This window comes from Aethina tumida, chromosome 1 (genome assembly GCF_024364675.1).
Source record: "Aethina tumida isolate Nest 87 chromosome 1, icAetTumi1.1, whole genome shotgun sequence".
Classification (NCBI taxonomy): domain Eukaryota; kingdom Metazoa; phylum Arthropoda; class Insecta; order Coleoptera; family Nitidulidae; genus Aethina; species Aethina tumida.
This window is the reverse complement of record NC_065435.1, coordinates 53,935,497-53,948,293: the sequence shown is the minus strand read 5'-3', so window position 1 is coordinate 53,948,293 and position 12,797 is coordinate 53,935,497. Positions and strand designations below refer to the sequence as shown.

The following is a 12,797-nucleotide window of genomic DNA, read 5'->3' as shown; positions in this document are numbered from 1 at the left end:
ATCAATATATACATTAAGAAGATTTATATTTAATATTTTTTTAAAAGTTATGTTAATAGTAAAACAGGAAACATTTAGTATAGAGGGTATTTTAACATAAATCGCTACAAATCGGATTTTGACCGTTTCACAAATATCTCCGAAAACTTATTTTTGCCAAATTTCGAAAACATTTTCTTACTAATTTTTTTTGTCAAGAAGATACTTCTTTATTTAACATAAGGTATTTCCCTCGAAATTTTGTTATATCTTAACTAAATATAATTTAATATATCACAAATAATGTTATATATCATTATATATATTTTGAAAACATTTTGAAACAAAAATCAATTTTAGGTTCCATCTGAAAAAAAATAATAGTTGAATATATAGTCCATTCAAACCAGGTACGGAGTGACATAAACAAATTTATTTAAGGGATCACAGGTAACATGTTTCTCATTGGTCATTGGTCAAGGTTGGCTCGTGTTGATACCTACTTATTCTTAAGATTTGCCAGGGAAGCATTCGAGAATATAGAGTATCGAGACCTTTCCGGTTGTAACATATTTTTATTTAATATATAATAATTATTATTTGTTTAAATTACGGTAAATAGTACTAATGATAATATCCATTTTTAATCTAATTACTAAATATTTTTTAATATTTGTTTAAAAATATCATTTGAATATATTTAGCTTCCATTGCCCTTTCGGCAATCACGTATATTGTTCTTGAATAGCCCATGACTATTATTTAATTCACTTCGTATCTTATATGAATACACTATATTATTTTAAGAAACTGTAGAAAATTTTTAACGTTTGTCAAAAATAAACAACCAGTGGATAACATGTACAGGGTATCAAGAGTAAAAAGCTATTAACAAGGTGTCTCCGAAAGGTTTATACAGAATTATCTATTATTAATTTGGAGGCTCCTTATCTCCATAATTGTCAAGGTTTATACTAAGGTAAAATAAGGTAAAGAGATCTATTTTCACTTCGAGAATTTGTGGTAAAATTCAGTACAGATTTTTCGAAGAATATTATTTTAGAATAAATTTCTACAAAATAAAATTGTTGTCAATTCAAAATAGAATACAAAAATCATATTAATAGAATTTTAATTTATTATTTGACGGATAATAGAAAAGCTCTGATTGTAGTCACTTTCGTAGCCACTCTGTATATTAAATAAATAATCTGTTTCAAATTACTATTCAAAATTTACAAATTTGAATAAAACACTGTTACTGTGTTACTATTATTTGTTCATTATCTTCAAATTTTATTTTTAAGTTAGTTTAGGTAGTTTTTCTATGGTAAAAACTAATGTGAGTACCATAAATTATACTTAATAATTTAGATTATAACATAAGTAAGTTAAAGTTATCTTACAATTCACATTAAATAAAAAGCAGTAATCAATATAACAAATATTTGCAAATTTACTTTACAAATAACTATGTAGTATTTATTTATATAATTAATGAAATAGATCCTTATCTAACTAAATAAAACTCATTCAATGATCATTGTAAATTTATATTAAATAATTTGTTGTGTAAAAGTAATCAATTAGTAAATAAAATAGAAACGTTACCAAAATATTCAACATTTAATTTTATTAATAAATTTTGTGTTAGATTGGATTTTAATTTTTCACGTTGAAAAAACTATCAAATAGATTAAAATAAAGTTATTTTTTAACAAATTAAAAATAACGTTAAATTTAGTTACTTTAGTAATTTAGTAATACATCAAATAATTAGTTTATTAGCTTAAAAAATATGAATAATTCGATCTTAAGTAAATTTAAGTTAAACGGTGTGAACTTTATTATTAGGTTAACACACTACAAAAGAAAATGTAATTAAATTAATTGATACTACCTTAGTAACATGTTTTGTAAATTCTTGAAATCTTGAAAATTATGTTTTATTATTTTTTATACAATACATAGTATAAGAAATGTACCTACTGTGAGTCATTAACACTGGAAAGTGTGTATGCATAAAAATATCAAGTCAATAAGATCAACGTATTTTTTACTGAAAATAATTCACTACTTACCCACTAATATTGTTATGAATAATGTATACTTTAAGTCATCATCTTATTTTATACCATTTGGCACAGTTACAGATGAAAAGCTACTTATAACTTTAATAAAACATATTTCTTTTTTTTTTTGCATTGCAGTTTAAACAATAGGTACGAAATTAGAATTTGACTAAATAATTCGGATGGCCACCAGTTTACACGATTTACTTTAAAATAATTGATTGGAATGTATGTATGTAAGTACATACTTTTCCGCAATGCGACATGACATTTTACTTGGACTATATCCAGAATTGGGTTTCTTCAAGTTTTGATACATGTATATTATTATTCCTAATGCAGCTGCAGTAATTGCAATTAAATCCTAACAAATATTGTCTGGACATAAAGTTGATTAAAGTTTATAATTTTATTTATATAATTTCCATTTTATTAGTTTATTACTGAACGTAAAATCTTTTTTCTTTACTAACATTAGGTAATCTATAAAAGATAAATATATAAATTATTAATACATATTGCAGTGTATATTTATTAGTTTTTTCAAAAACAAAAAAAAATGGAAAATTAATATTGTTAGAAAACAATTTATTTATTTTAATTTTTAATTTATATATGGTACTTATTTAAAATAAAATAAAATGATTTTAAATTGTAAAATTAGATATACGCAGTTTAATTTTAAATCCAGACCTCGCTTGACTATATGCAACCACGTTCACAACTAAACAACTCGGTTGCATACAACATTCGTAACAAAAATTGGTAGTTCCGAAAATATGCCCTTAATAATAATATATAAATGAGATAAGCTGTTACAAATTTCAATTTATATAATCCTAAATACTAAAATATATTTTCTTGCTCTAGCCATTTTTTTTATTTATTATTAGGTGACCAATAGTGGTTTGTTATAATAGATTATAGTTATTAAAATTTAAAATTGTTAATATTTATTTAAAATGTTTTTGAGATGTAAAGAATTTGATTTTTTTATTACTAGTATTTTAAAATTGTGAGTTTTTATTTATTTATTGTTAATTATTGTTATTTCAAAGGCAAGTAATTGTAATAAAAATATACTTTTTTATTATTTGGTTCAACAATTACACGTGGTTTGATCCGCCCCTGATGTTAGATCTCCAAGACGCTTTGGAGATTATGTAATTCTAATTTGATGCAAATTTCCCCGATGTCATTCCGTATAGCAGTTCTCAATGGGTGGTGGTATGTATTCAATTTAATTAAAATTAATTATTTATATGTAAATGACACCAGGACCCGAAAGCGATGCAGAACAACAGAGTTTGAAATTTGTACACTGTGAAAATCTGATTCAAAATAAATTTATGGACGAATGTTGTTAAAATATTCTATAATATATATAATATGACGCACTAATAAAAAGGTCACTTAAATTTTGAATATTATATATTATAATGTGTATTTATAATATAAATAAATTTATATTTTATGACCAATTATTAATTAATAATAAATTATTAAATTATATTTTACTTAACTTTTTAAAAGTACATAGTATTTAATATTTTAAGAAAATTTAATTGTTTTAAAAAAATAAAATTTTAATTGACATTACACACTTCTCTGAAAACCACTAAATCCTAGTGTTAATTAACTTTGTTACTGTATCGAACCAAAAATTTTAATACTTATGGTGTTATAAAAAGTATATATATATATATATATATATATATATATTTTTCTAGTTGTTTAACATAATGAATCAAAAACTAAAAGAAACTGGTTTCAATGGTAGAAAGTCAGTGAAGAAACTTTTCATTTGTGCACAAAATAAAACATCGCAAAGCAAGGTCATTTTAAATTATTTAATAGATGACCGTGAAATACAAATTAATATTCCAAGTACACTAGTTTTGCCTTTGCGACATTGAAGAAAGTCCCATGGGTCTATTTAAAATAAATTTTCTTGTTAGAAGGTATTTATTAGTCAAATCAAAAGTAATTAAACATTTGTTAGTTTCTAACAGAGTTCTTGAGATGTCTTGGCTGGTACAGAATCCAAACCTCAACCCAATAGAAAACTTGGAGATGAAATTGATGTTGGAGCATTGTACGAAGAAATCAGCAATCTATGGGCTCACATACATTATAATTTTATTGAAATGATTAAACATTATTTATATATGTAAGTAATAAAAATTGAAAGAAATACTTAATAATTTTCGTATATATTATTTGAAAGTTTTTTATACTTTCCTACTGTGTCAACAATGAAATATTATGCAAAATTTTCGTGCGATATATTTGATATATATGTCAGTCATTAAACCATAAATTAAGTGACAATTGCCAATATTTCGTCATAACACAAATGAATCTGAAATGGCAATGGGTTGAAAATGGTTAACCTGATTGAATAATATATGAACACAGGGAAGATTTTAATGACTATTGGCTACCTGCCAACAATCTTCAATCAATAAAAAAGGAGTTCTCCTTCATTTTGACAACACAAGACCATCAGAGATTAAAAGAAGTTTCAAAAATGTTAAGGGCGAAATTCTACTTTATTCACCATATAGTCCAGATATTGTTAAATTTTTTACATAATAAACGATATAATTTTGAAGAGAAAATCATAACTAAATTTAATTTTCTTCATTTTCAAGAAAAATTAAAATATAAATTACAGTTTTCGGTATCAATTATTTCATAAATTATAGCAAATTTTATAAAATATATTTTTTGTACTATCATTGTAACACAATGTGTTATTGCACAATGCCAGACTGAGAAAGGCGGCATCTAAACCAACCTGTGACGGTAACTCTACAAAATACAAGAGCTCGGTGATCAAACAAAAACATTGACTAAGATACATACAAAATGAGGAGGAGGTCAACGGAGTGGTCCCCGCTTTTAAAATAACTCCTTATAAAAACAGGTGGTAGAGAAGTGCGTGACAATATTTGATATTTAGTTACATAAACCGTTTTACTAATGGGTCGGTCAACATGCCGGCCCGAATGTGTCCATTGTCGTGTTCGTACAGAGGAGACGCCGATAAATCATTTTTTTATTTTTTTAAAATAATTTGTTACCCCTTGCCCGTTAGGTTCGGCCAGGTGGGTCTTGTATTTTTAAAAAATACTTGAAACTGTCCGCTTCAGCTGTGTTTGCACTTAGATGTGAGAGAAATCGAATAGAACTGTAAACACTCAATTTGTTCGTTATTATTAATGAACACAATGCAGCACGCAATATTAATTCGATCGCGTTACGATCACTTTGGACGTTTCCCATCTCATTGCCCATAACTACCAGAAAAACACGAACATTCCTTAGTTCAAAAGTAAAATTCATAATTATTGCTGCATGAATGCAATCTATTGTAAGCCCATTTATGAGTACCACAGATAATAATAAATTACGATTACGATTACACAATTAGGTAGAGTCGACGGGTCGGAAAGAAAAATGTAAACCACAATGCCCGTTTTATTTTAAACAACAATCTGATTTCGATTTTCCTTCCGACAATTGCCCGGGTCCTCCGCCTCAAGTGGCTGTCTTAAAACTAACACAAAATCCTTAAATAAGTCATATTTAAAAAGGGGATGGAACTTTTGCCTCTGACAATGGCCTCCCCTTGCAGCGATTTATTTTTAATTTTTCGAACTGTATAATCGCAGTGTCTCACTGTTTCATCGGGATTATTATACTTATATTGGTGAAATTACCTTTAAAAAATATCAATGTTTTTTCAACTTCATTAAAATAGTTTAATTTACATCATAAAACGAATTCTAATGCAAAGAGTCTGGCATCTTTGGTGTTTTGAATTTTAATAAATTTTAACAAAAGTTACTGATCTATCATTTTATTGATAACATACAACAAGTAAGAAAATGTATCATCTTGTATAATATATTATATATGTATTTTTTTTTTTTGAGTTAATGAGCTGTTAGAAGTTTACTAATTGATTAAGATTTTCTTTTCAATGGACAACATTATAGCAACCTTTTACTTTATTGTATACTATAATAAAATTTATAATTTAATGTTACCATGTCCGTCAAGGGGTAGCCACGAAAAAATTTATCTGACTTTGAAAAAGAAAATTGATAAGTGGATAATTTTAATGTCAAAAAACAATTCCTTCTTATCGTCAATTGAAATTAAGGCCAACCTGGAGGAAATGGAACTTGCTGAAATTAGTTTAAGGATTGTGAGAAGATGGTTAGTGAATGGAGGTTCATTTGACCCCAAACCTACATGAAAAACCTTGGATTCTACTAATAATGTGAAAGTCCAATTTTGACTTTTTAGGATAACATTTACTGGACCACAGAACAGTGGAGACGAACAGTTTTCAGTGACCAGTCTAAATTTAATTAATTGAAAATTGTTTATTATATGGATTGTGATGATCGTTGCTGCCCCTAGTCGTCCCGTTCCGCCACTGGTACGCGCCAATTGTAGATTCGCAGTAAAACACGGTCCTTTTAAAAACAGTTTAGAAAGTCGGTTGGGTGGCAAGACAAAAGGATCCATGGTAAGTTTTATAAAATATGATTTCATTCGCTCCCACCTACCTGATATCTTCTTAATAATGAGTTACCTCAAGCGTTTATAACTTTTCAAGACTATTTTCTGGCCACGGTTCCGCCGAATCGCGTGCCACTCAAAAACTTTATCTCTCTTTATCCGTCCCATCTGTGCAATTTAATTCTTATATTTCTTCCGCTTTGATTTGTAATGTGGAGGCTTTTGCGTGGTTTTTACGCCTCTAAAGTTTAAAAATTGTTCAATCGATCCAACGGTTGAACGTTTACCTTACTGAAAAATAAATTGATCGATTGGAAAGCATTTGATGGAAAATTATTCTCAACAATAAAAAAAATCAACAATAAAGTAATATTTTCTTGATTTGAAAAATTATTTCAAAAAATTATAGAAAATAAAATTAAATTATTTAAATATATTTCTTAGTCTTTGCAATATTGTACTTTAATATCAATGTCCTTTATAATTCCCTTCTGTTTTCTCTTGTAGACGAGGAGATCAAGTGATATATAAAACAACAAACAATATTACCACACAAAAAATGGTTAGGATATAATTCATAAATTAACTTTGGCATTTGAAAACAAAAACTTTTTCAATTGAAAACTTTGTTGAACTGAATTCGGATCAACAAACTAGAAACAAAAATATATTTATATAATGCTAAATACATACATTACAATCTAAATAGTTTCTACCAACAAGGAAAGTACAAATCTGAATATATATAATATACAAATATTTAAAGTTCTACATATATTATAAATATGTATATTTCATTTGTGCTTCCAGCCTCCAATTGAGGAAAGTAATCAACCAATATTTGCCGCTCCATTCCGCCTATGGAAATTCTAACAAAATTTTTATCGTATATGAATGATAAATGTTGCCACATTGAAAATATTAAGCAAAAAAACATGGAAGTATGTATCTATCATTTATACCATAATCCTTGAAGTGGATCAATGTTCGTTCATTTGGGTGCAATGCCAGAATTCATGAATCAAACTTCACGAGTATTTAAAAATGACGTGTTGATTTTTGTATCTGTAACATTGCAGCACCAGATTACATTCGCTTATAATTTCAACTTTTGAAATATGGAAATTTTGTCATACATTTTTTAGGGTAATATTTTTTCCATTTGGGTTGTTTATTTAGATAATGACAAATTTGTATTTTTCGATTTATCATTTCACTTGTCACAAAAGGGGAAAACAGATTGAAAATAACTATAAAATTTATTATAAAATACTTCAGAGTAGACTCCTTTAATTCGTGAATCACATTGTTTATCGCCTTTAGCGTGCTGTGTCATGAACATTCGATGCTCTTGGAAGACCTATTTTATAAGGAAGGCACCTCAATCCAGTTGAAGGTGTTAGGAATTTGTACTTCCGTAAGAAGGTTGTGGAATCGGTGTAGAGAAATTGGTATCATTCATAAGAGACCGTATACCGCTCATCAGAGATTGACTCCTCGAGAAGATCGAAATTTTGTTCAGATGTCACTTCAAGAGCGAACAAGAACAGTTCGCCAGTTAGGAAACCTTCTCTTTATGGCCATAGGAACACATTTATCTACTCAAACAGTACCTAACTGACTTCATGAGGTCAATTTATATTCAAGACGTGCAGTTGGATAACTGGATTAACTAGATCACACATGAGAATGAGAAGAAACTTCCCTAATGAACACATTAACTGGAACGTGAACCAACGGAGTCAGATTCTCTTTACAGATAAATCCAGGTTTTGTTTAAGATCAAATGACGCACGACAAGGAGTCCACTATATAACAGTTGCCTTTCATGAATCAGTACGGACCAAATTTCACTTTACAACAAGATAATGCAAGACCACACACTGCCAGAGCTGTTAAAAATTTCTTTGAAGAGCATAGTTTGGGAGTTGTGGAGTGACCATCGAATAGTCCCGATGTGAATAACCTTCAAGAATTAGCTCAACAGCTTCAGAGAGAATGGATCAATGTACTCCAAGACTTGATTCGTCGGTTAATGACAAAGATAATGTAGGAAATGAAGTTGTTGTGATAAAAAGAATAAGAAGATAGATAAATATACTGCTAAACTGATAAATTTCGAGATTTTATATATATATATATATATATATATATATATGTTAGCTTACGTCATCACCTTCACCGATGGACCGATGCGACGTGCTCACATCTATTTAGACTAGTTTTGTTTCATAAGCAAATCTGAAGTATTTGTTTACATTTAATAATCGGGGCAGTTCTTAAGAAAGAACCAGGCAGTCAAGCTTTAGATGTCGAGGGTTAAACTACGTTTGTTGTAATAAAGCGTATTATTGTGAATTTAGTGTTTTAATCAAACTAAAAAGACAGATTAACAGTCGCTAATCTATCATCAGAAGTGGGATATCTTCTCGTGAATTATTTCCGGAAGAAAGGACCTAAAAAAATATTTTTTTTTTTTTTTTTTGTGTTTCTTTGTGAACGAACAATGGCAGACAATAGTGAAAAACGCGACCGCGCAGTGAGTCCGAACGTTGTGAACATTACCGAAAGTGTATCGGAGACGGACAATAATATGGCGTTGTTATTTAAAATGCAGCAAGAAAATAACAACAGTTTCCAAAAACAAATCATGGAAATTTTGTCGACAATGGCCAACGCCCAAACTACTCAAGCAACATTGAGGGTGACTGCGCAGACGCAACCTGTTTCCGCTTCAGTATCAGAAGGTGTAAGTGCCGCGGCGGCGCAGTTTCGACTTGCCAGTTTTGACCCAGATGATACACCGTTTACTATGGTTGAGTGGATGGATGATGTTACTAGGATCCAACAGGAGCTGGAAATATCCGATACTCTTATTGTTTTAAAAGCTGGTCATGCTTTACGAGGACGTGCAGCACGCTTTTATCAACATTGGAAACCTATTATTAGAGATTGGGCTTCTTTTCGACGAGATTTTGAAATTGCGTTTCCTGAGTTAGGTACTCCTGCTACTCGTATCAGAAATTGTTTAGCAATTAAGAGTTCAAGTTTTGATTCACTAGTAGAATACGGTAACGCCAAATTAACAGCAATTAGAAGATTTTATTCAGACTTTCCATGGAATGTTGTGTTAAGTCTTGTTGAATACGATATTCAAAACACAGAAGTGAAAAATCGAATCTCCTTGCTAGCTCCTACATGTGATTCTGAACTATTAAAACTGTTGGCTACCTGTGATGCGAATAAATTGAACGCTGGTGTGCGAGAGCGTGAATTGTCACGAAAACGACCGTATAGCTTTCGTGATCAGCGTTCGTTTCAAGGAAACTGCAGAAGATGTCAACGCTATGGACATAAAGCAGTGGATTGCAAAAATGCGGAAAAAGTACAGAATATGTCGGAAAAGGTACAGCCGGGTCCTTCTGGAGTACATCAAAGAAATTTTTCGTCTGGCAACAACACCTCAGCAAATAAGTTTTGTAACATCTGTAGAATGAATGGCCATTCAGAAGATACATGCTATAGTAAAAAACAATGACATGAGGCATCAAAACGAGTGCTCCTGGCAAAAAACACTCGTTTTATCCGTTCATTTCCATCAGCTACGGTTACTAACAATTCCATGATCAGTTCAATAGCATACTTAGTAGACACAGGTGCAGATGTCTCAATACTTCACGAAAAAATAGCGAAAGCCTTAGACTTGCAAATTCAACCGGATTGCCAAATACTGTCTGGTGTAGGAAATTGTGTTATGAAGCCTCTGGGTCGCAGTAGTGTTGTGATGTGTACACCAACCATGACATTAGAAATTGATTTTCTAATTGTGCCAGATGGATCAATTCCTGGATGTGATGTTGACGCTTTAATTGGACTTGATGTTTTAAAACGACCAGGTATTAAAATTGAATTTAATGCAAACAGTGTAGACATTGTATATGATCATAGTGATAGGCAACGAATTTGTGCTATATACGCGTTTGAAGAAAATGACTTAAATTTGTCAGGACTGGACGAGTGGGTTATTAAGGAAATAAAAACAATAATCCAAAATGGAATAAGTCAAACACCGGCCGCAGTAACAACAAACAAGTTAAGAATAACATTACGTGATCTACAGCCAGTGGCCTATAAACCCCGTCATTTGTCATATGGCGAAAGATTACAAGTGAAACAAATAATAAAAGAACAAATTGAGAGTGGAATAATACGACAAAGTGAATCTCCTTATGCAAGCCCAATAGTCCTTGTCAAAAAGAAAAACGGAGACACAAGATTATGTGTAGATTATCGTGACGTAAATAAAAAAATATTACGTAATAATTATCCTCTACCACGGATACAAGATCAGATTGACGCCCTTGCCAAAGCTGTATATTTTTGTACTCTTGATATGAAATCGGGATTTCACCAAGTTGAAATAGAAGAGAATTCAAAACATATAACTGCTTTTGTGACACCAGATGGACTTTACGAGTACAATCGAATGCCGTTTGGTTTTATAAACTCCCCATCGTGTTATCAAAGTGCCATCGATAAAGCCCTTGGACCACTTAAAGACGATATTGCGTTTGTTTACGTTGATGATGTGTTGTGCCCCTCTCGAACCATTCAAGAAGGTCTTAAGAACTTAAGAAAGGTCATTGACGCCCTTTCGAAGGCCGGATTTGTTTTAAACATAAAAAAATGTAACTTTTTCCAAACATCTGTGGAATATTTGGGTGTTGTGATCGAAAACGGTACGGTAAAACCTAGTTCGCGAAAAGTTGACGCGCTCGCTCAAACATCAGCTCCTAAAGATGTAAAAGGTGTTCGTCAATTATTAGGACTGGCTGGATACTTTAGACGTTTCGTGAAAAACTTTGCAACTTTGACAGCACCGATATCTGCACTGTTACGTAAGGGAAAAACTTTTGAGTGGACAAGTGAATGTGAAAATGTGCGATTGGATTTAGTGAAACGATTGACTTCTTATCCGATTTTGAACATTTTTGATCCGGAACTGACTACCGAACTACATACAGACGCGAGTTCGCTTGGATTGGGTGCCATACTTATGCAAAAAGACTTAAATAATGTGCTTCATCCAGTGGCGTATTACTCTAGGCGTACAACTGATTGTGAATCGCGATATCATTCTTATGATTTGGAAACTCTAGCGATAGTGGAAGCCACTCAGTATTTTCGCACATATCTGTATGGTATAAAGTTTACAATCTATACAGACTGTAATTCAGTAAGGGCTACAGCACTCAAAAAGGAACTACACCCCCGCGTTGCAAGATGGTGGATAAAATTGCAGGACTTTAATTTTGATATAGAATATAGACCAGGACATAAAATGGCACATGTCGACTATTTAAGTCGAAATACAGCATCTCCGACAAAACGAATTTTAGCAGCACGAATTATTGCTAACAAACCAAAGACAATTTGTGAATATCAATCAGAGGATGTGTTTTGTCAGACAATAATAAACAAAACGCATCATGAGACGGGATATATAGTGAAAGACAATTTAGTGTTTTTACAATGTTCAAATGATGGTCGCGAACGTTGTTTTGTACCTGTAGCAGCTCGACTAGAGATAATGAAACTGTATCATGATAACTCGTCTCATATTGGTGCTGATAAAATGTTAATGAAATTACGTGAGGACTTAATATGGCCACGCATGGGTAAAACAGTACGCAAATATGTTGCAAATTGTAGATCGTGTGTGTTGGGTAAATCTTTTACTGGAAAACGGAGTGGATTGTGTCAACAGAAAACGAAACCTTCAAGTAAAATGGATACGTGGCATATTGACCATGCCGGACCTTTGGTCAAATCTAATAAATGCACTCAAATTTTAGTGGTTATAGACGCTTTTACTAAATTTGTGCGATTTTGTCCTATTAGACAAAAAAATGCCGAATGTACTATAAAGGCATTAGATGCATTATTTATGGAATTGGGTCGACCAAAACGAATAATAGCTGATCGGGGAACAGCATTTGTAGCGAGTAAATTTCGAGAATTTCTCAATGATAACTCTGTTGAGCTACACCTAATTGCAACAGGAGTTCCTAGAGGTAATGGACAAGTGGAACGCGTTATGAGAAGTTTGTTTAATGCGATGCGTGCTGTGTTGAATGAAAAAGACGAAAATAAATGGACAAAAGTGCTACCTGATATTGAGGACGATTTTAATGTAACTGTGAACAAATC

General features: G+C 31.0%; 1 protein-coding gene across 1 annotated transcript; it reads left to right on the top strand.

The window, feature by feature from the left end:
- Nucleotides 1-8,755: 8,755 nt before the first annotated feature.
- LOC126266500 (uncharacterized) lies at nt 8,756-10,678 on the top strand. The gene is made up of 2 exons (XM_049970611.1): nt 8,756-10,483; nt 10,536-10,678. Exon 1 carries the CDS (start codon nt 9,094-9,096, stop codon nt 10,123-10,125), a length of 1,032 nt encoding a protein of 343 aa, XP_049826568.1. The 5' UTR covers nt 8,756-9,093; the 3' UTR covers nt 10,126-10,483; nt 10,536-10,678.
- The last annotated feature ends 2,119 nt before the right edge of the window (nt 10,679-12,797 follow it).